The sequence below is a fragment of the Eremomyces bilateralis genome, assembly GCF_010015585.1.
Source record: "Eremomyces bilateralis CBS 781.70 unplaced genomic scaffold P152scaffold_3, whole genome shotgun sequence".
NCBI lineage: Eukaryota > Fungi > Ascomycota > Dothideomycetes > Eremomycetales > Eremomycetaceae > Eremomyces > Eremomyces bilateralis.
Genome location: NW_022985069.1, coordinates 510775 through 536397, shown reverse-complemented (window position 1 = coordinate 536397; position 25623 = coordinate 510775). Strand labels below are relative to the sequence as shown.

At 53.1% G+C, this 25623-nt stretch overlaps 9 protein-coding genes across 9 annotated transcripts; 6 read left to right on the top strand and 3 right to left on the bottom strand.

Annotated features, from left to right (window-relative positions):
* Positions 1–825: 825 nt before the first annotated feature.
* P152DRAFT_470921 (kinesin-domain-containing protein) lies at positions 826–4330 on the top strand (the record flags this gene model as incomplete). The annotated part of the gene is made up of 2 exons (XM_033681014.1): positions 826–1753; positions 1809–4330. The coding sequence occupies 2 exons, from the start codon at positions 826–828 to the stop codon at positions 4328–4330; spliced, it is 3450 nt and encodes a 1149-aa protein (XP_033537120.1).
* Positions 4331–6983: 2653 nt separating this feature from the next.
* P152DRAFT_429536 (uncharacterized protein) lies at positions 6984–9451 on the top strand (the record flags this gene model as incomplete). The annotated part of the gene is made up of 3 exons (XM_033677363.1): positions 6984–8315; positions 8427–8724; positions 8854–9451. 3 exons carry the CDS (start codon positions 6984–6986, stop codon positions 9186–9188), a joined length of 1965 nt encoding a protein of 654 aa, XP_033537119.1. The 3' UTR covers positions 9189–9451.
* A 1563-nt stretch (positions 9452–11014) lies between these two features.
* On the top strand, positions 11015–11707 carry P152DRAFT_446546 (uncharacterized protein; the record flags this gene model as incomplete). The annotated part of the gene is made up of 2 exons (XM_033677926.1): positions 11015–11459; positions 11670–11707. The coding sequence occupies 2 exons, from the start codon at positions 11015–11017 to the stop codon at positions 11705–11707; spliced, it is 483 nt and encodes a 160-aa protein (XP_033537118.1).
* Positions 11708–12036: 329 nt separating this feature from the next.
* P152DRAFT_511631 (platelet-activating factor acetylhydrolase IB alpha subunit) lies at positions 12037–15235 on the bottom strand. The gene is made up of 3 exons (XM_033682716.1): positions 14943–15235; positions 14857–14884; positions 12037–14804 (listed from the first exon to the last, which is right to left on the bottom strand). Exons 1-3 carry the CDS (start codon positions 15117–15119, stop codon positions 12100–12102), a joined length of 2910 nt encoding a protein of 969 aa, XP_033537117.1. The 5' UTR covers positions 15120–15235; the 3' UTR covers positions 12037–12099.
* Positions 15236–15371: 136 nt separating this feature from the next.
* Positions 15372–16512, top strand: P152DRAFT_455199 (N-terminal nucleophile aminohydrolase). The gene is made up of 5 exons (XM_033678747.1): positions 15372–15448; positions 15504–15661; positions 15716–15965; positions 16015–16138; positions 16194–16512. Coding segments are annotated over exons 1-5 (612 nt in total). The 5' UTR covers positions 15372–15446; the 3' UTR covers positions 16272–16512.
* Positions 16513–16587: 75 nt separating this feature from the next.
* On the bottom strand, positions 16588–18882 carry P152DRAFT_505389 (U4/U6.U5 tri-snRNP-associated protein 2; the record flags this gene model as incomplete). Its single annotated transcript, XM_033682431.1, has 3 exons — positions 17134–18882; positions 16681–16698; positions 16588–16619 (listed from the first exon to the last, which is right to left on the bottom strand). Exons 1-3 carry the CDS (start codon positions 18788–18790, stop codon positions 16588–16590), a joined length of 1707 nt encoding a protein of 568 aa, XP_033537115.1. The 5' UTR covers positions 18791–18882.
* A 96-nt stretch (positions 18883–18978) lies between these two features.
* Positions 18979–21010, top strand: P152DRAFT_429523 (T-complex protein 1 subunit beta). The gene is made up of 4 exons (XM_033677362.1): positions 18979–19064; positions 19112–19266; positions 19330–20704; positions 20762–21010. Exons 1-4 carry the CDS (start codon positions 19062–19064, stop codon positions 20819–20821), a joined length of 1593 nt encoding a protein of 530 aa, XP_033537114.1. The 5' UTR covers positions 18979–19061; the 3' UTR covers positions 20822–21010.
* P152DRAFT_455196 (uncharacterized protein) lies at positions 20981–21821 on the bottom strand. Its single transcript, XM_033678746.1, has 4 exons — positions 21503–21821; positions 21303–21410; positions 21160–21187; positions 20981–21103 (listed from the first exon to the last, which is right to left on the bottom strand). Exons 1-4 carry the CDS (start codon positions 21559–21561, stop codon positions 21062–21064), a joined length of 237 nt encoding a protein of 78 aa, XP_033537113.1. The 5' UTR covers positions 21562–21821; the 3' UTR covers positions 20981–21061.
* A 1659-nt stretch (positions 21822–23480) lies between these two features.
* P152DRAFT_505388 (uncharacterized protein) lies at positions 23481–25495 on the top strand. The gene is made up of 4 exons (XM_033682430.1): positions 23481–23940; positions 23974–24223; positions 24269–24635; positions 24693–25495. Exons 1-4 carry the CDS (start codon positions 23862–23864, stop codon positions 25143–25145), a joined length of 1149 nt encoding a protein of 382 aa, XP_033537112.1. The 5' UTR covers positions 23481–23861; the 3' UTR covers positions 25146–25495.
* Positions 25496–25623: the final 128 nt, after the last annotated feature.

Here is a 25623-nt window from a genome sequence, read left to right as displayed (position 1 = left end):
TCTGTTCTGGATAGCCGCTCCAATACATTGGAATACTTAATACGCGTGGCTGTAAATGCGTAGTGTTGTAGCCATCCCCTCATCATTCCCAACCCTCATCATAGCCTGAATACTGAGAGGAATTCTATCTTGAGTCACTATCCGTCTGTCCGCGACTGGGAGCAAACTCCCCCTTGCTCGTTACCCTGTCCATCAACAAGCTAAAAACTCCACCCTGGTGTTCCGACAGGTGCTACGCCGCGACGGGCCACTCTCCATTCCCCCCCTCGCTTCCGTCCCAATTCCCAGGGACCCCGTAACAGGGACCGCATTGGCCCTGGCTATCAGGGAACGTCCACTTGCCCAGGAACGAGCAGGCGTTGAAAGTCGGAAAGTCCTGAGGCAAAGGATCATCAAGCTGGTCTGAGCCGACGGTGCCAACGATTGTCTCCACGCATTCGTCTTTTCCCTCCTCCTCTCTTTGTAGAAGCCAGCAAAATCCCGCTGCATCACAATACCAGACTCGAGAGACACGCCGACCGATTCGACCGAAGTTTCGGAGCCTGGATGGATCGATTCACCCCATCCGACGACGCATAGACGGGTCCTTGGGCTCTTTGGTGGCTGCTGGTCGCTTAGACGGCTTACATACCGGTATTCATGTGAACAGGGACTGCGCGGTTCTTGCGCAGCTTTCACTTCTGCAGACTCTGCTTACTGCACAACCGAGTAAAAGAGTGTGAGCAGAGAAGTGAGCAGAGAAGTGAGCCGAGAAGTGAGCCGGAAAGCAATCCGAAGGAAAGTAAGATTGTTCTGGTGTAACGAGGAAGCAACGAGCCATCCATCATGGCGACTACCACCACTTTACCACGGCCTTCACGACCTCCAACCACACCACTACCCTCGTTACCGGTCTCGAAATCGCGAAAATCCTCAGTCTCTTCCATTCATACAGCTCCTTCACAGGGCCGTCGTGGCTCGGCGGCATCAATCACTGTCCCGTCCGCCCCAAAACCTTCCGCATCGCGATCGGTGTCCTCTGGAATCCCGACACGACCCCCAAAGAATGCTTCTACACCCGCAATACCGACCGTAAACGGTGCTTCGAAGCCGCCATCCGCTTCTACCACCACTCCCTCGGGCACTGCCACTCCTGGACGTTCTCTCCGTCAAACGGTCAGCATTGGCGCCTTTCCACAACCTCCCCGGAACGCTCAACGCTCCACTTCACACCCCCCGTCTCCCCTCTCCCACTCCGCTACCAACGCCTCTGGAGACACTCTTAAGACGCTTCGCACCCCGTCGGGCACCCATACCTCTCGCGTCGTACCTCCCCGCACCTCCTCCAAACCCCACCCACGCGTCTCGCTTCGCAAATCTTCCTCCACTACTTCAGCCGTATCGCTTCTGTCCGGTGGTGAATACCGATCGATCAACAGCGCCACGTTGCTCTCACTACCTACCTCACCCCTCAGCCGTGCATCTAGCGTGGACAACCTATCCTCGATCACATTCGAGGACGACGACGATTTTGGGAGGGGGCGGGATTTGATGAGGGGGAGTAAAGAAGACATGGCCTATGGTAGTGGGAAGTCGGTGGAAGGGGGTCGCAGACACAGTGAAAAGGATGGGGGAAAGGGGAACGTGCTGGTCAGTGTCCGAGTGCGGCCTGATGTTGGGCATGATGGACAAAAGAGCGAATTGGAGTGGATGGTTGACGGAAGACGGTCTTTGATATCGTATCGTGGAAGGGAAGGGGGAGAGTATTATTATGGTAAGTTCCCGGCGATTGCACGTGCTCATATATTGTGCTAACAGCCATGTTCTAGACAATGTCTTCGCTGCGCACGACCAGAATGCCAAAGTCTACGATTCTGCCGCAAAGCGTCTCGTGCGCCGTGTCATGGAGGGTTACCACGGCACCGTTTTCGCCTATGGTATGACAGGCACTGGTAAGACCTTTTCCATGCAAGGTACGGCCACCAGCCCTGGTGTGATCCCACTTGCCATCACCGACATCTTCTCCTTCATCCGCGAAACGCCCCATCGAGAATTCTTGCTGCGGGTCAGCTATCTGGAAATCTACAACGAGAAGATCCACGACCTGCTATCGACCCCGGCTGCCGGTGTGAACGGAATGACGGGAGGTCCGCAAGAAGAGATTAAACTACGGGAGGATAGCAAGAGAGGCGTCTACGCCACGCCGCTGAAGGAAGAGATCGTACAGAGCCCGACGCAGTTGCTGAGAGTGATCGCTAGAGGTGACAATTCTAGGCGGACCGGATCGACGCAATATAACGCGAGAAGTTCCCGTTCGCATGCCGTCGTGCAGATCGTCGTTGAGTCGCGGGAACGAAGTTCACCACCTGGCGCCTCGGCCCCAGGCGCCGACAAGCGAACGGGTATTGCTCCAGGTGGTGTTCGCGTGAGTACACTAAGCTTGATCGATTTGGCCGGGAGTGAACGGGCTGCAGAAAATAAGGAGCGAAGGACGGAGGGAGCGCACATCAATAAGTCCCTGCTTACGCTTGGAACTGTCATCGGAAGATTGTCCGGGGATAAAGATGGAGACAAGAAGGGGGATGGCAAGGAGAAAGATGGTAAAGACGGCCTCAAGCATTTACCTTACCGCGACTCGAAACTCACCCGACTCCTCCAACCCGCACTCTCAGGGAACTCTCTGGTTTCAATCCTTTGTACCATCCAAATCGGGTCTGCGGGATCCGTGGCGAGCGCTCAGAATCACACTGGCGAGACGTTGAATACTCTCAAGTTCGCTTCTCGTGCCAAGAACAATATCGTCTCGCACGCCAAAAAGGCGGAGGAAGCTCTCGCAGGTGATGCAACTTCCCGAGCTCTTCTTGACCGGTATCGAGTGGAAATCCTCGAGCTCCGTCGCCAGCTCGAAGGGCAGAAGGACGTTTCATCCAAAGGCGGCGCATCGGGCGCGATAGGCGAGCCCGATCATGATCCGGAGTCGGCCGCTCTCGACGCCGAGGAAGAGCGTGAGCGGAAGGCCAAAGAAGAGGAAGAGATGCAAGCTCGCCACGAAGAGCAAATGCTCGAGATGCAGCTTGCACGTACCGCCCTGAAAGAGCGAATCGAGCACCTCAACCGCCTCATTCTATCATCGAAATCCATCGGCGTCAATCACACACATAATATGACCGTACCTCGCAGCGTCTCCGCCCTGGGCAATAGGCCTACTGCCCATTCCTCCCGCCAATCCCTCATGTCCGCCGCCGATCTTCAACTCCCTCTCAGCCGCCAAGCGTCCACCACCTCCGCCCGATCTGCCTCCACGACCACCCTCGACGCAAACGGCGCTCCACATCCTCCCACCGCCCTTCGCCGCACCGAATCCGGCTCCGCTTCCCTCCGCTCCCTCCAGCGCCACACCTCCGCCTCCCGCCTCTCCACCGCCTCCACCCCCGCCACCCACGGCGTGCACCCATCCCCAGCCCTCAACTTTGCCGCCTCCGACGCCGACTCGACCGACAGCCTCGGTAGCAACGGCGACGGCACCGCGTCCCTCTCAACCCAACTGCACGCGCTGCGCGCCGACGTCGCCGACAAAAACCGCTACATCAATACGCTCGAGCGCCGCCTGCTGCAGGCGCGCCGCAGCTCCAGCAGCCGTATCTCCAGCGGTTTCTTCGGCGGGCCGAGCGGTGCCGGCACGAGCTTCTGCGTCGCGTGTCGCGAGTCCGCAGCGAAGGACGGGAAGGACGGCGCGGGGGTCGAAGTAGTGTTCCAGGAGAAGGACCGGGAGATCAGCGAGCTGAGGGGCCGGGTGGGCGATCTGGAGCGGATGTGTCAGGCGCTGAGGTCGCGGTTGCGGCTTGGGGATCTGAAGGTCGACACGGGGAATGGGGTGGGGTTGGGATTGAACGTTGGTGGCTCCCCTGCGAGTCGCACGGTCAGCCCGATTCTGGTGAACAAGCGAGCGAGCGTGCGGAGTCAGAGTAGCGGCGGGAGTGGTGGGAGCGCAGGCAGCGCCGCCGCGTTGAACGCCGCGGGGCCGGTGGCAACGAACGAGGCAGGGCCGGTGGCACCGAACGGGGTGAAGCACACGCCGGTTGCGCTGCTGAACGGTGGCACGGAGAAGGAGACGACGGAAGGCGAAGAGCGACGGCGGGGCGTCGAGGAAATGACGCGGTTGCTGGATCAGATGATCACGGAGCGGAGCCGGATGAGCTTTGCGGGGGGCGTCTTGAATATTGATGGGGACGAAAAGGCGGAGGGAGGCGCGGTTGGAGGCGCGGTTGGCGGCGTGGTTGGCGGCCCAGCGCTCGGCACCACGGAAGAGGAGGAGGTGAGGGTGGATAGTGGCATTGTGGTCGGGAAATGATCTCAGTTTCCCATCCTCTTTCTGACTCCTGTGGAGAAGATCCGGTCATGGATTTCCAAGCAATGCGCTTTACGAGTTTTCCGCGCCCGACGAGCCTTTCATTCTATGTCTGCATGGGCGATTCACAGGACTGCAGTGACAAACTGCCCGCTCGAAGGAAGAGAACGAATTGATTTGATGGCGTCATGTGGTATTCAAGATGTTGCGGAACTGGCGTCCCCGATGAGCTTTCTATTTCGTTCTATTTTTTCTTTCTTTCTACTTCTCCACCGATACCCTTTCTTGGATTCTTCCATCTGTCGTTAAACCATACCCATACCCACTTTGCATCGATCTTTTTTCGTCTACACTTTCTTTTCAGCGAGCTTCACAAGGCATCAGGGCATCGGATAGGGGGTCTCTCTTCATGGATGGTTTCCGCGACGAAGACGCCTGGCGCAAGCCGGGCTTGGAGTCCCACTGCATCCTGTACGAGACTTGCTCTGTTTTGTTTCTCTTTTCCAATCCAACGAGTCCACTGGTCGGCATATGATACTATCATGTATATTAAGTTCATGGGTTTGCTGCATGAGGAGCCGCTAAATGTACGAAAGAACGAAGGTGTCAACACCTTGGTCTACCAACTGAGTGATTGCGATATGTAAGGAATGGATCCCTTATTGCATTGAAATAGGTGGGTAGGTAATATGGTAAATTACCTCACAATCAAGGGGTTAGAATAGGGTCTTCAATGTTGGGCAGTTGAATGCTCGTTTCGTGTCTTGCTCCCTTACTGATATACCAATACCAGTACTGTATCTGTATCATATGTCCCGTCCGCTTCTGGTCTTTCTTGTTGTCTGCAACAACAATTCCTACCTCGCTTTATTTCATCGATTTGGCTCCATTCGCAATCGCTGAGGCATCAGTATCCTTGCTCATTCATCCCTTGTCAAGCTACCATGATCTACACCTTTTGACAGCTGAGGGCAATCTGGATGCCAGACTCAGTTGACCATACAGCATACTATCCTGACGTGCCAGAAGAAAACACAATTCCTTGGTCGCGTCGATACTGTACACAATGGACTCACCATCTCAGACATCCAGTATTCCAGTCGTTCTTTCATGACTCAGAGTGAAGTCGGCGCAATGAATGAGACTTGCGCTGCCGTACTTTACTACCTGCACTGCAACGTGTACAAGGCAGAGTTGTGGCGGAGCAACATGGCCGAAGAGTCTCATTTTCACAATAATCAATCCTTTGTAGCCAACCTTTTCATGAATATACGAACCGGGTACAATGTTATACTTGGCGTCTTTGTCCTCTATTGTTGCACGATCAAGTTTAACCGCCTGGTTGTCCCAAGTTAGGTGACGTTCAAGGCAATTTCACGTGACACATTAGTGGTCATGTGATTTGCCAGGACCCACGTGCCACACCCCCCTTTGTTATCTTGTATTCTGGTTGGAAATTAGAGTTTAGACGGATTCCTAGATTTGGCTGGGAAACCATAATAGTGACGAGAACCCATACATAGTAGACCAAAGACCAGAGTGCAGAGAGTACTCCGTATCGGAGGACGTATTTAATGGAAACGTCGCACGACATCATGGCGTGTTTCAAGTGGGCGGGCCAAGCGTATCAGAGCCCTTGTCCACATCCCCTCCCTCTCTCTAGTGACTCTCCTTCTCACACATCTTGTCCCGGAACGACATCCCTCACGTCAATCGTTCCGACCGGCGCAAGTCCGGTCCCATCGAACTTCTTTGAATACAGAAGGTCAACATGGTGGTCGTCATTCGAGCCTTGTAATCGACAAGATCATCAAAGGGGCACATAAATGGTCTCAAGGTGAGCGGCAGCGGGAGCAGCAGCAGCCATCCATTCATACGACGATGCAAGCTGCTGTGCTCCCATATTATGCTGGAATATCTCACAACGTCTCGGAATGAAGCTGATCAGGAAGGACCCCGGACCATATCCTGCTTTCTCGGCATAATTTGCCTGTCCTGTGGACATCTTAATGCATATACGCCGGGTCTGCCTCTTGCTAGTGCGATTCTTTTTTCACATCCATCCAAGTTAGCTTTCCGCTGCAACCAGCGCATCTTCGTGATGTCGCTCCGCCATCTTTCTTTGTCAGACCTTCTTGATCAATCCTGAGTCGAAACGTTATCTGAGTCCTCCAACCTGCTCATTCAATCTGGTGTACTCCGTTTGCCCTGTATGGGTCGACCCTCCTCCCGTTTCCGTGTTTCGGCCTGTAACAGGACCCTGTGGGGCGTTTGATAGGCCGTTGATCGGACGGTTCGACGATCCTCATCATATCAACTCGATCTACATTCTGGTCTTCCTTAGATCGCATTATCTTTTTCTATCCCTTTTGCCAAATTCCAACGGCCGGGCAACGGCACAACGTCACCGTCGACATTTCCTTCACCATTTCACCTCATTGAGAGCTTTCGTATACTCGTGCTAATGCTATAGCCCTACATTCGTTCATAATTTCTATTGCATTTGAAAGTGGCGTCTACCAGTTAAGACTCACCATTGGACTGGTGCTAATGCTATAGCCCTACATTCGTTCATAATTTCTATTGCATTTGAAAGTGGCGTCTACCAGTTAAGACTCACCATTGGACTGGTGACGGAGACACCAGGTCATCCGCCATGATTATTTCTTCACATCCGCGCTCTCCACGATCCGACATGCATTCTCGAAAGCCGACACATCTTTCCATATCATCTACATCCTCACTATCCCCACGACTTGGCGTCCCATTGAACCGACCTCTTCTCTCCCCCAGAACGCCTAGTTCTCCGAGCTTACCATCTCTAATCCCAAGGCACGGCAAAAGAACACCGCTTCGATCTAGCAGACTAGTATGGAAGCTTCTATTTCCACTCCTCGGAATCATACTCGTTCTATGGGGTGCGCTTCACATCCTCGCATATGGTCCGAGACTCTTCTCCCAATCTCCCCCCCAAGGATCGAATACATTACCACAACTACGGCCACCAAGACCTCGGCCGGGAGAAGCAGGCTATGAGATTGTTGGGGAGGATGCACCTCCGGACTATCCTACAGCTCTCATAGTTCATGACAAGGCTGGGAGACCGAGTTGGACAATTAGTATCCCTGAGCAGTACGATTTTCCCTTGGAGCAAAACTGGTATCATGAATTGTGCGAGCAGGCGCATGACATGCCGCATCACCTATCGAGGGTCGCGAAGGGCAGAGTGGATCACGAGCCGGGACAGCCTGACAAACCCGAGCGAGGCCTTACTGGTATGATGAAGCTTCGAAAAAAGAGACACGGGTACTATCAAACGGACAAATTCTTCATAGATATCGATGAAGCTGAAAGAGAGGGACTGCTACCACAGGTGGGGGAGGCTCAGGAAGCTTTGGTCGAAGATGAAGGTTCGGAGAATTTGAAAGTGTGCAAGCGGAGCCTTACATACGTCCTGGAGAGCACCGATGCCGGGTTTGGCAAGGCACTCATGGGCCTCTGGATGGCATATGGTCTTGCGGAGAAGGAAAAGAGAGCTTTCTTCGTAGATGACACCAGGTGGGCGTATGGAAATTATACGACCTACTTCCAGGATCCCCCGCCGCCATCTTGCCTTCCACCGCCGTCACACCATCGACTTCCTTGCCCGTACTCCGCTCGCCACAAAGTCATTTCTTCTGCCACGCATTCCTTCGCTTTTGGCCATCACTTTATTGAAGCGTTTGAGGATCCGAAAGGAATGGGGACAGCGCGACAAAAGAACATTTTTGCGCTTGCCCGAAGAGGGTATGAGGCGCTTTTCAAACTTGCCGATGAAGGAGACCAGAAATATGCAGACCAGCGGGTAAAGCAGCTCGTCGACCAGACAAGAAAAGAGGGCGGCATGGCTGTAGGAATGCATATCCGAAGAGGCGACCGACATCCGTACGAGTCACAGTACCGAGACGATTACTTACCTTTGACGAGATATACGGACGAGGGAAGGGAGGTTCTATACCAGCTGTTCGAGGACGGAGCGGAAGACGCCACTGGTCTGGGCATGATTACCCCCCACTCACAGCGCTCGAAGAACCGAAAATCCCGTTCCCCGTTCGCAAAGGCTGTCTTTCGAGCGACGCACGGTAAACGGCATGGCGCTCCTGGCTTGTCGGAAAGCAAGTTGATTCTTGCCTCGGACGATCCGGACATTTTCTTCGAGCCAGAGGTGTCACGCGCAACACGTGCGCAAGACCGGATTATTCTTGGCTCAAAGATTCAGATGGAAGCCGCCCGAGCAAAGGCGGCTGCTGAAGCGGCTGCAGCAAATCGTGGCAAGCCTGCGACTCCAATCAAGCGTTGGGTCGACGATATGCTGGGTTGGGAAGGAGGGTTCTACGCCGATGTGTTCTGGTCGCTCGGTCATGACCACAAAAGTAAACAGAGTACCGTTGGAGGCCCTCGGCCAAACCGCCAACGGCCGCCATCGAATCAGAAGTTAAAGCCAATACCACCGAAGGTAAAGCCGGTGGAGCCACCGCAACATGAAGACGACCCTTCAAAGTTGGCTTCCAACAATGGTGGCCATTCAGACGTCAACTCGCCCGGCTCCAGTCTATCAAACGCCGGGATTTCGGACTACATCCCACCGAGCCAGGAGACATTGCAGCTGCGAGAGATGCTCGCCAGGAGCTACCTGCTTGATCTCAGCATTCTCAGCAAGTGCGACGCGGTGGTCTGCGCGGTCAGCTCTGCAGGATGCAGGCTCCTCGGTGTCATGGTCGGTTGGGAGGGCATGCTTGGCAAGGAGGGACTCGGCTGGGACGGACACGTTTGGAGGAACGTTGATGCAGGAATCCCGGACTGGAGGGGTATTGTGTGGTAAAGGAGAATAGGGCTGTGCCCGCGTGATGATTCAATGACTTGGCATATTTGCATATAGGAGGCGTCTTCCTTGTGGAAGTGGGAGTTGGCTTGGATTTGATATTGAGCACGACGGCATAGCCGTTGCTAAAGAGTGTTTGGCGTTGGGCATATCGCATGATATGCCTAGGAAATGGAAATCGATTCTATTAGACTTGCATTGTTTATGATCGGTGGCAACGGTGGATATCAGACAAGCTTTACGACTGACAGGGTCTTGTGAAGGGATATTGCTGGTTAAAACAGTGCGTTGGTATCTTGCTGCCGCATTAGTCATTATGGGCTCAAACACGCTATCAATTTGCCTAGGACTCGTGAACTTTTAAATCATATTGACTCACCAGGTCTAATTGCTGCCAGTATAAAAAGGTAGCTACCGCCCAAGGTTCAAACGACTTCAATTGCATTATCCTTGAATCTATCAACCACTATCTTCGCGACAGCACCTCCTGCAGTAACACCTACACACAGGGACTACCGGTCTGAAGAGCGTATTAATTAAAATGTCCGTATTTAGTGTTAACACACATCTCGAGAACCATGAACTAGTCAACGTAGCTGACCGTGGTTCGCCTGAATGAACAGCATCAAGCAACTCCAAGCTAATATCAGCATTATCACGATGTGTACCCTTAAGCCGTCTAATCAGGGCGGCTTGTTCATTAAGGTCGCCGACTGCGGCTCGTCGAGTTGCTCAGCGTCAACCAAATATACGAAGTAATTAATAACAACGAAGGTGTTTCTAGCCGAAAAGGGAGAGTAGCTTACAGTCTAAGGGAAATATGATATCTTGAAACAGAATATCGGCGTTTAAATGCAATTATAAACCAGTAGAAATTGTCAGACTCCCTTGACACTATTCTTTTCCATGGCCAGGTTCTTTCGACACTGATGCGACTGATACAATAATTGTGCCCCTAAAGCGCCATTGTTAGACGTAATCCACAGCGCCTAGAGTCGGAAGATGTATCTTATCTATTTTAAACATAATTCAGTTTGGAAAACATGAACGTCACGGTCATCACTTGATTTATTACCTTATGTCGAATTGTATATTCTTGTATTGGGTCTGTATAGTTGGGCGTCGCACTGAATGCGAGCACCATATGAATCTGGTGCTTCAGATGAACATGAGCGAGATCATGAACTATCAAACAAAGTCATAGACCTTTAATCGCCTACTATGATTTCTTACTATACGCATTAATTGCAGCGCTTGGCTTGCCACCTTAGTCCCTCTTCCCCCTTTTAGCTGGTCGCAGAGATCCGGCTTGGAACAGGCGATCAAGGTGATCAACCCTCTCTAGGGAGTCCATTTAGCGAAGCAAACGGTAAATGGCAATGATAGATAGGATTTGTGCGACGAAAATTGTCGCCAATGCTGAATTTCCGGGAACTTGCGAAGGTGAATGGTGGCGGAAGTTGTCCTGTCGGAATCGAGTTTCGTGAGAATGAACCTGAATCTTCAAAATACCTAGGATCCCACGTGTTCAATGGATGTAAAACACCTGGAATGCAATGAATTTGTAGAACGGTTCTTATTTCCCTGAAATCTTTGTTTTCAGTCGATATTCTTTGTTCTGGACCCAGAACCTCAATATAGAAACTTGGTGGACAAAAGGTATCGACATTGTCAACCCACCATAGGAACAATGTGTATCCTATTCATATATTTCTTTGATGCTATATATATAGGCCAAACGGTTATATAAAGCGCCTGCCGACTCCAAGGTTCCAATCTTCCATCAGAAACAACCTCAACCAACCTTATATAACCACCAGTTAAATATGTATTGTCAAACCTTTAACAAGTTGCTGGACGCCTCCCACTGGATCTGCCGTCACTGCGGTGAGCAAACCCCGTTCCCTACACCGGACAGCGAAACTCTCGACTCCCGCAAGCCGACTCCGTCGAGACCGCTCGGCACCCTTCGCTGCCAAGCGTGCGACCGCGCCCTTTGCCTCGACTGCAAGATAGATTCTTGGGCTATCTGCAAGGTGAAGTTCGGTACTTACTCCGTGGTAAATGGTCGCCCTGACCTCGTTACACATGGCTTCGTGTGCCACAGGTGTGGTCGGTCTAACAAAGGGCGCGAAGGCCCCAAGAGTCTAATAGCTTTCGAGCCGTGCGAGTGCGGGCACAAGAACTTGCGATGCGCCAGTTGCATTGTCTTCTGCTTGGACTGGCAGCGGTGTTTAAACCCGGCTGTCCCAGGTGAAGCGGCGTTGATACGTAAGATTGGGAAAGTGGACGCGAACGATTGGGGAGTTGTGCTGAAGGACCAGACATACAATTTACAATCCTGCCGATGGGGAGAATGTGCAGGTTTGCAGATCAATACGATTGATTAGAAGTCGGTATTTGACTCCCAGCACTCGCAGCACTGACATGAACAGACCGATTTGAACTAGCTTGCTGGACAAAGACTATGATGAATTGCAGGCATGAGGCTGTCCCAGCAGTTGGAAAATGGAAACTAAACTCTAGATTGACATGAGAATAGGCAGAAAGAAATCAAAGTCTTCATTGGCAATTCTGGCAAACAATTGATTGAGAGTTGGACTCGATATTGAAAATGTAATCGCAACGGTAGGGTAGACAAGACACGAAAATGTTTTCACTGAGTGATCTCGGGGCAATATAAGCAAGGACAGATCTAACAGTGCATATTCCATAAACGGCCCTCATTAACGAGTCCGCCGGGGAAGCGGAGAAGAAAGCGGTCCCATGGGTTCAAGCTCAAAAGAGTCGACGACTGGCGAACTCAGACGGAGTATGACGATAAGAACGCAATGTAAACACAATCCATGACCAGTAGGCTTCGATTAGTTCCTCACTCAGAGCTTTATACAAGTAGCACTCTATCCCGCCATCAACCCCCCCCAACGTCATCCATCTCCCCCAACGTGAAATCTACCAAATAGCTCTCCTCCTGCAACTCATCCACCCTCTGTATATGCCGCTCCGTATACGCCGCCAGCGCCGCAACCACGTCCTTCAACTCCGCCTTCCCCTTCCGGAACCGCTTCCCCTCCGGCCCCCCGTCCGTGACCGTCCCTCCATGCAGCTTCGCCATCCGCTCCGCTGGCACGTTGCGCACGATCGCATAGAGCACCCGCTGCGCGGTGCCGGAGTTCTTGGCGCTGGCGTTCCAGTCGCGGAGCCAGAGGAGGAGAGCGAAGATTTGCGAGTCGCTGAGGGCGTTTACGATGGCGTTGAGGGTTTCGTTGTCGGTGTCGGTGCCGATCTTTCGGACTCGTCGACGCTGGTGGTGGGAGACGGTGGTCGAACTGACGTCGACATCCATGGTTTCACCGTCTTCGTGTGGATTGTGTGCTTCGGCGCTCTTTTGCAGAACCTCGGTGAACAGGCTCAACAGCGTGCTGGGTCGTTCCATGGCAATAGCTAACCCGACGGCCTCGCGCAACTTCCCGGCATACCGCAGGTTCGACAACTCCTGATCTTCCTCGATGATCCGCTCCTCGCGCTCCGCAGCGGCGGACGCCGTGGACGCCGACGTATCGCTCCAGAAATTGAGCACTGCGTCAGCGCCACCGGAGATCAGCGTGCGCGTGGAGAAGAGCGGATTATACTCGGAGTATGTCCCCGCGTTCTTGGCGGGATCGATCACGGCCAGGCCCCAGACGCGGTCCTCGTGGCCGTCCAACGTGGTGGCGCATTCGCCGATCGAGAGGTCCCAGACCTTGACAAGGCCATCCGCGGCCGCTGACGCTACGAGTGTTCGTTTGTCGGTGGATTTCTGCGGTTTGGCGGATCCGCCGTCTACGTCCATCTCGTCGTCATTGTTCGCGGACGAATCTACGGCCATCGAGGGCGATGGCAGCCACACCACCTTCAACACACTGTTCGAGTGCCCTTCGAGCGTCGCGACGCAGCTATAGTCGACCAAACTCCAAATCCGTACGGTCCGGTCTCCACCGCCGGTGGCCACCCATCCCTTCCCTTTCGCAGTCCCCTGGTGCTGCGCGCCTTGGATGGATATCGAAGGATCCAGGGGGCTGAACCGCACTGCCCACACACCGCGCGAGTGCCCGCGCAGGACACCGAGGGTTTCACCGCTCTCGACATCCCAAATCTTCACCGTCTTGTCCTGCGATGCGGAAGCGAAGACGGGGTCCCGGGGGTGGTATGAGGCGTCGAGAGCGTTGATCTCCTTGTCATGTGCCTTCCGTGTGTACTTAGCCTTCCCTGGCGTATTCGTTCTGCCGGGCACGTAAGGAGGGACTTCCCACCGTTTGACTGTTCGGTCCTGGCTGCCAGTCACCAACCAGCGTGGCGGTCGGGACAAAGGATCGTCGGTTTCGGGATCGGAATGCGACATTGCTATACCACCCAAAGCACCGGCGTGCCCAGTGAACACAGCGTGGCAGCCATAGGAGTTGTTCTCTGGATCCATCCTCCATATTCTGGCCGTGTTATCCTTCGAACCGGTGGCAAGCCAATGTCCTGATGGATCAACATCGATTGTAATGACAATGTCCTCGTGGGCCTTCAGCTGTGCAATATCCGAACCAAAGTATGCCCCAGTGAACGAGTCATTTGAGGACTCTGTATCCTGCCGACTTTCAAGGGAAACGATGCGAACCTCTTCGGTGTTTGTGGCCAGTGCTAGATACTTTCCATGTTGACCTATGAGCGCAAGATCAATGACCTCGTCATGTGTTCCGGATATGCGGCGCAATATAGGTAATGGAGGTATGGGCAGTTTTAAGCCGTCTTCGGTAAGCGGACTTAAGGAGTGCATCACCAAAGTCTGATCCGCATGGACGGATAGGAGGAAGGGAAGCTGGTCAGACGAAAGGACCGAGAGGATGGCTTCCGTCTCTGTACCTTCGTCCTGCTCGGCGGTGACTTCTTCTCCTTTCGTCGCCGACCATAATCGGACGCAGCCTCTCTCGCCCGCCGTAAAGATCACAGACCCGCCCTGCAAAAAGCCACAGCTTTCGACGGCTTCGAGCACTGGTATGGTGTTTCTGGTCTTCCACGTCTGAGTATCCCAAATTATGGCTGTCTGGTCGCGACTGGCGGAAACTAAAGCATTTTCCTCGGGGCAGTAGTCAAGCCCTCGGACTACCGAGACATGGGAATCCAGGATGGCGACGGTGGACCGCTTGAGGAGATTCCATACGCGCACCTTTCCGTCCTCACCGCCCGAGGCCAGTCGAAAGCCCGCGGTGTTGTTCTCCTCGGCCTGCTCAACTTCATTTCTGTTCGCTTTCCGCTTCCGGCCGGCAGTATTCTTGCTAGTTTCGGGATGCGTCGACGGGTCCACCTCGAAGAACAATAACGCAGATATGATCCCGCTGTGCCCGTGAAAAGTGTGCGTGACATACCCGCCGCGGATGTCCCAAACTTTGACGACGCCATCTGCGCCCCCCGTTGCAAGGAGTGTACCGGTCTTATCTACAGCGCAGACGATGACCGGAGCCGAGTGCGGCTTCAATGTGCGGAGCAAGGTTGCTTCGACCGTCGCATCTTCTGATGGCGCATCGATCGCGTATATCCGCATCGACAAGGAGCGGGAACAGGCGATGACATGGCTTGCGGAGGGGGTTACTAGGGCTTGTTAGAACCGTGAATCGAGATCGGAACAAACGTATGGCCGTACAGGAGAGACTCGTAACTATTTCACCATCCTACTACCAGTCAACATGTCAGAACCGGATGACGAGAGCTGCTATCTTGAGCACTTACGCCTTCTATCCGTGATAGAACTTGCCCGGATCGCATATCGGTGAGCAGGACATCCTCCCCAACGCAAGTCGCAAGGACTCGGCCATCCTGGCTCAGCGCAACACCCGCCCCGGTATAGAAGGGCTGGATGACCTGGGTGCGGTCGAACGTGGTCTTGAGGGTGGCCTTTTGAGACATTTCTCCGTCTGATCCAAGCTCTTAATTATAGACTGGGCTTCAATAAGAACGTGGCCCGTCGCACCTTACTGTACATGCATAGAAAATGAAGTGTGGAGTGAAATTGAATTATATTCCAACCTTTCCCTCCATTTCGAAATCTACAATCTGGAAAATTTCAGAGTGGGTCCAACAGACTCCAACTGGGAGTGCGTCGTTGGTCCGAGCTCAGCCAGGCACCTGGAGCTTCCGCGTCTCCATTCAACACTCAACTCCAACTGCTGGTGCTATTCCCGTTCACTTCTTCTACTTATATCCTCAAACGCCCCTTCAAATACATCTGCAAACATGTAAGGATCTCTCGCAATGTATCTTGCCATCGGAATAGAGCTAACGCGAAGTCAGGGAGGTCTTACTTGGAATCACCGGGAAGGACTTCACCATCATGGCCTCATCGAAGGCTGCGATGCGTGGAGCCACCATCCTCAAAGCCACCGATGACAAGACACGGGAGTTGAATAAGCAGACGCTCATGGCCTTTTCAGGAGAAGCGGGAGATACGGGTATGTAGTCAAGTTGCACAGCTATGGTGGACGGAGGCTGACCATACGGTTCAGTCCAATTCGCGGAGTACATCCAGGCCAACATCCAGCTATATTCCATGCGAAACGATACACATCTCGGTCCGCCGGCAGTGGCGAGCTTTGTCCGAGGGGAACTGGCGAGATCATTACGGAGTCGAAGACCGTATACTGTGAACCTACTCTTGGGCGGCTTCGATTCGATTACTGAGAAGCCGAGTCTATACTGGATCGACTACCTTGCATCATGTGTTCCCCTGCCGTATGCGGCGCACGGATATGCTCAGTATGTGTCAAGGTGTTGGGATGCATCTACAGGAGCTAACGGATTCTAGGTACTACTGCCTCTCCATTCTCGACAAGCACCACCATCCCGATATCGACCTAGAGACGGGAATGAAGATCCTCCGGATGTGCACAGATGAGCTAAGACGACGATTGCCAGTTGACTTCAAAGGGGTAAGCTAATCCAGCACGACGATGAGGACGTCGCCGAACTAACGCGATTGACCAGATTGCCGTAAAGATTATCACCAGAGATGGAATTCGGGAGGAGGAATACACCGATGACCATGTTGTAAGGAGTGCATAAGGGACGGGACATGTGTACTTGGCGTACTGGATCTCAAATTTGCTTGATGGTTGTCTTTAGCATTGCACCTGATACCGGACAGCCAGGGTCGTGCATTTTCTAATCGAATGCATATCAAGGATCTTTCCATGTCAACAATTCGACATATACCAGTAGATCCATATGTGGCCACATAAACCGCGCAGTGCCTATAGACCGTAGAACCCAGCTGAATGGCCATCTACGGCAGTCTTGAGTCTTCCGATCATTTCAACCTCAAGGCGACTCTGTGATACAAACAATCTTCATGCCTTACAGCCCTATTGGCCTTACAGCCTTAAGGCCTAGCAGATCCCAACCAATCACAATCTGCACACCTGGTCCGCCCCGTCCGCCCCACCCCTCCGCATCGCATAAAAACTTCTCGCACCCTCGCAACCTTGGGAATCTTCATCAAAAAAGCATCAGAGCAGCCACGACCTCCGCTAGCATTCCACAGCGGTAGTGTTGCCATCCGCTCTGCGGTTCAATGCTCTGTAGAGAGAACCACGTCCTGGAGTATAGGAAGCATCCTCCCGTGTGTCGTCTTAATTGACGGCGATGGGTACGAAGCGCCACGAAGGGATACATGACCACTTGACGTGATTGATGTGATTGATGTTGCTGTGATTTTTGAAGTCCGCGTGTACGTCTGATTTGAGAGAGATTCCGCCGTTGGGCTTGATGGAATTTCGCTCCTGCCGAGATGGGTGACTCCGAGTAATTGTCGGGTCTACACGAATCGCACCCAGTACCTTATGACTGTCGCGGATGATGTTTTGGAGGATTCGAAGATTATATTATATACATACAAGACATGACGCTTATCTCCCCCCCTCCCTACCCTTCCCTTTCGCCGGCCCCCGCCGTCGCTCCCACACCTGCACATAACTCTCCTTTGTAAACAGCGTCTCCGGCATGATCTTCTCCACAAACAGATCCTGCACCTCGATCCACTCGTCGCGGCTCTTGTCCCGCAGCTGCACGTGCCACACCTTCTTCTCCGCCTCCCCCTCCACGCTGTCGTCGCGGATCCGCACCGCCTCGTGCGTGACGTTCGCGACCAGATCGTACATGATCGGGTCCGCGGGGGAGTGCAGGCTGGGGTTCGGCTCCACGTACTCGGCCATGTCGATTGAGGGGCGGTCGGATGTGACGATGGTGGGGTTGCGCTCCGAGACGAATTTGTTGGTGCTGAACCGCTTGATGTGGAAGAGGAGATAGGGGGGGAGCGGATGCAGTAGACGGTAGCGGCGGCGGTGGTTCAGCCGTTCTTGCGCGCGGCGGCCGTCGTACTTGGATAGGATCTCGCCCAATCGCACTTGTGGGATGATGTTGCGATCGAGCTCGTCTTGGAACAGCGGCGCGGGCGGGAGGTCGAGGGTTAGGAACATGTATCGCTGCGTCTCGGTCTGCACGTCCGCGTCTTCGAAGCGCAGCCGATCGCCGGCGTCGGCTCGCGCGGTGATCAGTTGGGATTCGACCTTCATTGCCCCTTGGAAGACGCGCTGCACGATGCTCGTGCCGGGCTTGGTTTTGCTGCCTCCCAGGGCCAGATGCAGATGGTTGAGGAACCAGGTCAGGAAGTCGACCGGATCCGCCTGTTCGGTCAGGTTAAAGCGCTTTCCGGACCGCAAGGCCACTTCTTGAAGAAGTTCGTGGGGGGAAACGTGCGCTTTGAATGCTCGTGGATTCCAGATCTTCCGCACGAGGATGCTGAATCGCTGAGCGAGCTGCGGTCGGTTCGAGAGGTCTTCCAGCATGAGATAGTTGCGGAGGGGGGCGACGTGCGCGAGAGCATGGATGATGACGTTGAAGTAATCGTTCGCCTTGATATTGTTCATCCCCACGAATCCTGGAACGTACTTTCGATTCACTAGATCCCAGGCTGTCTTTTGCTCTCTGTCCAATGCCATGACATCTGCCTTGTTGAACACGGGGTCTACCACAAACTTGATGTCGTCCAAACTTTTGCTCTTGACTTCGTATCCCTCGGGGAGGACGTACACCTTCTTCGTCGCCATATTGATGTACACATGGTGCCCTTCGTCCAGCGCGTGGAAGTATGCCTGCGAACTGGTGCCCCGTCCCTGGTAATATTTGCCGCAAATCAGGCACGCGTAGACGTTGATGTTGGACAGCGTGACGGAACACAGTTTCTCGAAGTCGAAGTCGAGGACGGCTCGCTTGATGGTGTCGAGGTATAGATCGTCGTATCCCTCCGTCGGGGCGGTTTGCCGTTTCGGCGCGGCCTGCATGTCTTCCTCCTCGGAGTCGAAGCCGGTTTCCTCCAGCTCCTCATGCTCTTGTTCGGCGGCTCCAAGGATATCCAGCTTTTCGGCATCTTGCGTTCGAGGGTTCATAAGGTGACCGTTGGTTGGGGCATCGTTCTCGACCAGCTCCGACTCGTCTGGAACGTCGTCGACTTTGGACTTCTTGGACGCGGGCGAGTCGGCATGTGCTACTGCTTCCAACGGTTCAGCAGCGCGTCGTTTCGCCATTTTGATCAGATAACCTCTGCGTAGTAAATGGGGGACTCGTAGCTCATGAAATTTAGTGCAATATTAAGAGAATTCAGCCTTCCTGTAGCATTCATTCAGGTTGAGGTGGAAATACGCGATTCGTGATCATCAAGCTATAGCTGGGGAGTTCCCTGTCACTGGATTTCGGGACTTTTCAGATCAGAACAACGGCATCTCAACTTTCAATAGAAGCTCTCAACTCCAATAAATTTACCAGAAACTTACCTATTCAACTCCAGAGCTGGTAAAAATGGTGAGTGTTCTTGATATGCTTGCTGTTTATCGTATTAACGTCGCTAGGCTTACCAACCCCCGACCCAAATTTTTGCGGACGATGTCACTGAGGAGAAGGGAGAGAATGCACGACTATCAGCGTTCGTTGGTGCTATTGCTGTGGGAGACCTGGTGAAGAGCACATTGGGGCCCAAAGGCATGGACAAGATCCTACAGTCCGCGTAAGTTGGGATATCGGCGATAGGCGAGGCGGTGGTGCGCAGGCAGCTAACATGCTCTATCAGGTCCACTGGAGAAATCATGGTCACAAACGACGGAGCTACGATCCTGAAATCCATCGCACTCGACAATGCCGCGGCGAAAGTTCTCGTCAACATTTCAAAAGTCCAGGACGATGAGGTTGGTGACGGCACAACATCAGTCGCCGTTTTGGCCGCGGAACTCCTACGAGGAGCGGAACAGCTGGTGAACCAGAAGATACACCCTCAGACCATCATCGAAGGGTACAGAATAGCCAGCCATGCTGCGCTCCAAGCGCTGGAAAGCACGGCGGTCAACAATAGCAACGATCCGGAGAAGTTCAGGAGAGACCTGGTTGCTATCGGGAGCACGACATTGAGCTCGAAGGTACTGAATCAGGATCGGGACCAGTTTGCAAACCTGGCCGTCGATGCTGTGCTACGAATGAAAGGCTCAACCGACCTGTCACACATCCAGATCATCAAGAAGGCTGGAGGCAAACTGAAGGATTCATACCTCGAGGAAGGCTTCATCCTAGACAAGAAGTTCGGCGTCAACCAGCCACGGAGAATCGAGAATGCCAAGATCCTCATTTCGAATACGTCTATGGACACTGACAAGGTCAAGATCTTCGGTGCCCGACTCAAGGTCGACTCGACCGGCAAGCTCGCCGAGCTCGAGAAGGCCGAACGAGAAAAGATGCGCCAGAAGGTCGACCGCATCAAGGCCCACGGCATCAACTGCTTCGTCAACCGGCAGCTCATTTACAACTGGCCCGAGCAGCTCTTCGCCGACGTCGGTATCTCCTCTATCGAGCACGCTGACTTCGACGGCGTCGAGCGGCTCGCCCTCGTTACCGGCGGCGAGATCACCTCCACCTTCGACCACCCGGAGGCCGTCAAGCTTGGCCACTGCGACCTTATCGACGAAGTCATCATCGGCGAAGACCGCCTGATCCGCTTCTCCGGCGTCGCCGCCGGGCGCGCCTGCACGATCGTGCTGCGCGGCGCCACTGAGCAGCTGCTCGACGAAGCGGAGCGATCACTGCACGATGCGCTGGCGGTACTGTCTCAGACGGTCAAGGAGCCGCGGGTGACGCTCGGCGGCGGTAGCGCGGAGATGGTGATGGCGAAGGCGGTGGACCACGCGGCGCAGAACGTGGCGGGGAAGAAGGCGTTGGCGGTGGATGCGTTTGCGAAGGCGCTGAGGCAGCTGCCGACGATCCTGGCGGATAATGCGGGGTACGATTCGAGCGATCTGATCGCGCGATTGAGGAAGGCGGTGTACGCGGGCATGACGAGCTCCGGGTTGGATATGTTCTCGCCGGGCGGCGGGATTGCGGATATGCGGGAGCTGGGCGTTATTGAGAGCTACAAGCTGAAGCGTGCGGTGGTCTCATCCGCTTCGGAAGCGGCGGAGGTAAGTTCCTTGTTTCAAGTCTTTCGCTTATGGATACAAACTAACTGACCAATTTAGCTCCTACTGAGGGTCGATAACATCATCAAGAGCGCTCCTCGGAGACGCGAGCGGATGTAAATTTGGGCATGGAGTTCATAGGATCTGCATATACCCGGCGCACGAGCTTATAGATAGCATGTGTACTCGATCCCGCAAGACAATTCATGCTCTCTAGTCATCCTTAGGCACTAGAAATTACTCGGATCCGTGTAGATCTTACGATTGGGTTGCTAGTATACATTGAAGTAATTGTGGAAGTGTGATTTTGCCTAGCTCATCTCCTTTGCCAGGTCCAGATCTGTTCTCTGATTTCGGCTTTCATCCGAAAAAGCCCTTCTTGTTCTTGTTCCTGTCCTCAAGCTGTGTGACTGTCAGTATCTGAACGGGTGCAAAAGCTATCCATGGACGTTACGAACCCACTGCTTCTTGCAGTCACGGTATGCTCTATCGAAACTCGTCAGTCAAGATGCACAAGTGTGTACTGTGTAGAGGCCCATCATTGCCAAGGTAGTAATATCTGCTTAATAAGGGGACGTAGAGAAATAGCAAAACAACTTACAGGAAGTAGTCGTTGCACATCTCCTTTTCGCCTCCGTTCCTCGCCAGGCATTTTAAACTGCGGTTGGCAGCTTCTTGACATGGATCCATGTACTTGCTCAGCTGCTTTCTACGATAATCCAGAACAGGTCAGTATCAGATTTCCGGTTGACATGAGGGTCGCCCGTTGCAGCTGTTTGACTGTTGGACGAGGCAACGTACGATTCAAACTTCTTCGCCGTTTCTTCGGTCCATGCCGACTCACCCGGTTGAGACGCCATATTGCTATCGCCACATATCTCTCTGTCCGTGGGATGAATACAAAGCGCAGAGTTATCGAGGCGTTCGTTGATCAAATCCGACGCCACATGTTGCGGCCGGTTCAAGCTCGGAAAAATGTTTCACGAGACCGCGTCCGTGCCAAGGTTCCCCGTTCCTGGACTCCTGGTTACTGTCACAACGTCAACTTCAACTCAACTTCAGTGTTGGATGTCGAAGATATCGGGCGCCCTAGCGACTCGAGAACGGGATACCGTCGTTCTAGATGGAGTAGACCCTGGATCTCGCATCGTGGCGCTGATTCCGATTCGTCGGAGGACGCGATGAAGGGTTACCCAATGCCTGTCCACTAACTCGCTCCAGGTGATAGATTGCATGCTTTACATGTTATAGAGATCCACGTGTTCGTTGCAGTCGTGCTTAAAATCGTACGGTTATTCAGTCATGATGCCGTTGGCTGGGTACCGGTAGCTGTGATTTGAAACCTTATCATGCACCGAAGCTAACCTCCATCAACACCTGGAGTCCACGACGCTGAGCCGACTCGAGATCCTCACGAACGGCATGCGTCGCGGCAAGGACAATTCTCGACCGTGTTCTATTTCGCAAATGCATTGGGAGGCTGAACCCCTTCATCACCTCGCATATCGCGGTCTCAACTTGTGATGCTATGCTTCTGGTTACGTTCAAGAATTCAGGGCCCCGGCGGGGTAGCACTGCTCGTTGATGCTCTGGACCAAATCGGTCCACGATGACTGAACTCGCTGGGGCCGACACGACAACAGTTGACGATAATTCAACTGAGGTGTGGAGGGGATATCACAATGTTCCGCCGGGGTCGCCCTGCGCTCTCCTCGATCAGGAAACGAAGTCCATAGACCGAGACATAAACTCAATGCCCAACCTTTCTAGATTCAAATCGCCTCCACACTGATGGGCTCGAAGACTTCGATGTTGCCTCCACTTTTGATAATGATGGTTATTGATATTGCATTAGCTGATGGTCTAAATAGGGAACTGGTGACATTTCCCTCCCACCGTTGGATGGATCCTACAATGGATGCGAAATCCGAGCTCTAATCGCCTATCTTCGTCCTCAAATTCCATAACCCAATTGGGTATTCTGGTTCCCAGTATCATCACTAGCATCCCCGACCAATCTAGCATTGAACCACTGGACCCCAAATTGCCGGCGGTTGCCGTATCCTGCAGGGGCTCACAATGCCGTTGTGACAATGCATGTCGAGCTTGCGAGATCAGGAAGACAATTCCTTTGGATTAGGAAAAAGAGAAGAGGAAACCACATTGTGTCCATGATGGGAAGTATGGTATCAGTCACCCGATGAAGCCTCGGTTGCATGGCATGTTGGATAGAATCATTTCTGGTATCAGTCCCTATCCAGAATCCAGTATCAGGTTGGCGATAAGATAATATGCCAGTGCGATCAAAGCCTCAAACGGGTATTTACAGTTGGTAAAAATCGATGGATGTTCTTGTTCATTGTCTGGCGAACAATCCCCCTTGCGATGGACTTGCTCCTTGCCATCGTGACCAGATAGCACTGACTACTCACGATGTCGGCATTGATGTCAGCTGGGCAGTGGAGCTACCAGTCCGTTCTAAGTTTCAGAAACCGGCAAGATGTGATTGGCACGGAGGTAGGACGCCTTGAATATAGTGCAGTTGGGGACTGGCGTTGGAGATATTGCCATTTCAGTATATAGAATGCATGGGGTTGGACTATCCTGCAGTATAAAAGGCCTCGTTCGCATTCCATGAGCACACAATTGACCCTACCTTTACCGTCTGCCTTGATAACATTGGGAACAAATTTTAATCACCACATTCTTGTTCATTCGTGTGAATGTGTCCGTATATACTGTTATTGCACGTACAATCTCTTGAGGTCTATGAGATCTAGTTCTTTGTGAACCTACCTCATCTCGGGTCTATTTGTCTCCCCTCCCTCTTTGTGAAAGGGTTTGCCGTTTCTGCCAGCAGGACGCTTAATATCGGATTCCTATTCCGCTTGTGGGCTGGATGCGGTGAGGTTGAGAATTCAATTCACCAGAATTCCTGCATGTGTTCGGGGCCTCTGATAATTACCAGTCCATGCTCCTTCTTGTCGATATCCCACTAAAAATCGATATTTCTGCTCTTCAGACCTTTTGACTTGATCAACCTTCATTTTACCTCTCGACCTGAACCACGATCCTAATCAAACATCTTGCCAGAAGACTTTTGTCATTTGTTCTGTAACCTCGCTTTGTCCGAGACTCACCTAATTCCACCCAATTCATCATGCTGGCCTCGCCAGCTATGCCCGACTCTGCCACAGGGTGTGCTACTCAGGCGGCCTGCGACCATATCATTGTGAAGTGTACAGAAAAGCCTCACCCTGAAACCAATGCAGGCGCTGTCGAGAGTTTCGATCCGGATAAGCACCTTGCTTTCAAGGAGGCTCCCGAGATCTTGACCATGAAGGACATCGGCTATCCCGAAGACACCGGCGTGTCCCCAGTGGCGATGAGCCAACCTTTCCAACTCTTCACCAAGGAGGCGGTCGATCAGATGCGACAGGAGATCTTCAAGAAGGAAGTCAATGAGACTTGCCAATTCCGCAGCAATATTGCAGCATCCCAGCTTCGAGGTTATGCTGGCCGGTAAGCCATCCATCCTCTGCCAGAGACTCTTTCTGACCCATGTAGCTTTGCTCCCTTCACCTATGACGCTTGGACTCACCCAAAGACCCTCGCCATCATGTCCAAGATCGCAGGGGTGGAGCTCACTGTTGTGGTTGACTACGAGATTGGCCATATCAACTTTGCCGTCAAGAGCAAGAAGCAAGTTCAACAGGAGATCGACATGATCAATGCTCAGAAATGCTTCTTCGCCTCGGATGAAGGCATTTCCGGCTGCCCATGGGAGGACGATAAGCCGGTGGTCGGATGGCACCGGGACAGCTACCCTTTCGTCTGTGTCTTGATGTTGTCTGACTGCACCAACATGGTCGGAGGAGAGACTGCGATTCAAAAGCCTGACGGCACTGTCATCCGCGTTCGCGGACCCGGCATGGTAAGTTCGCATGATCCAATGCTGTTCATTTCCGAACTTGCCGCTGAAATATCCAAGGGCTCTGCTATCATCCTCCAAGGCCGCTACATCACCCACCAGGCTCTCCGAGCTCTTGGTACCCGGGAGCGCATCACCTCCGTGACCTCCTTCCGACCCAAGGATCCTTTCGCTGCCGACGCTACCGTCTTGAACACCGTCCGCCAGATCTCCGACGTGTCAATGCTCTACCACCAGTTCGCCGAATACCGTCTCCAAATCATGGAGGACCGCATCCGCGCCAAGCTTCGAGAAATGGAGCGCCGGCAACGAGCGGGCAAGAAGTTCGCAACGTCCGATTTCAAGGCCTTCTTGAAGGAGCAGACCAAGTTCCTCGCTCACATGAACAGCGAGATGGTGGATGAAGATATGATTGCGTCGGGGTACATTGAGGAGATGAATATTCCGGATGTCGTCGTCGATGTGAACCAAGGGGGCATGGAGCGTCCTACCAAGCGCACCCGTACGGACTGAGGGATCGACTTCTGATAATAGACGGAAAATGGGCAGCGGCAGATCGGTTGGCATTCTTGTTTTCACAAATAGTTTTCGACTTTCGTTTACATGTAGCATGAGCTTGTTACGGGATGGGAAAAAGCAGTGGTACGGGGAAAAGCAGTACTATGAGAAAGCGGTAATGGGAAAAAGCGAGAGAGAATATGGATAAACGGCCTGTCAATAAATTAATTCACATCCCCTCTGCACCCGAGTTCCGATATCGTGCCAACTGCGAGTCTGTGACTCCCATGAGTTGAGGTCAAATCTAAGTACAAGGCTCATGGATGATAGAATGTATTAGTCCAGCGATGATCCAGCATAGCCGCCATAGCGTAATCCATTGTTCGACTGGCGTTGTCAGTGCGAAGGATGGCGTTAGCTGAGGGCTGGAGCCCAACTGCCCGAGAAGGTGAAAAACGAAGCTAATACCTAATCAGGAGTAGCGTGCTTGTCA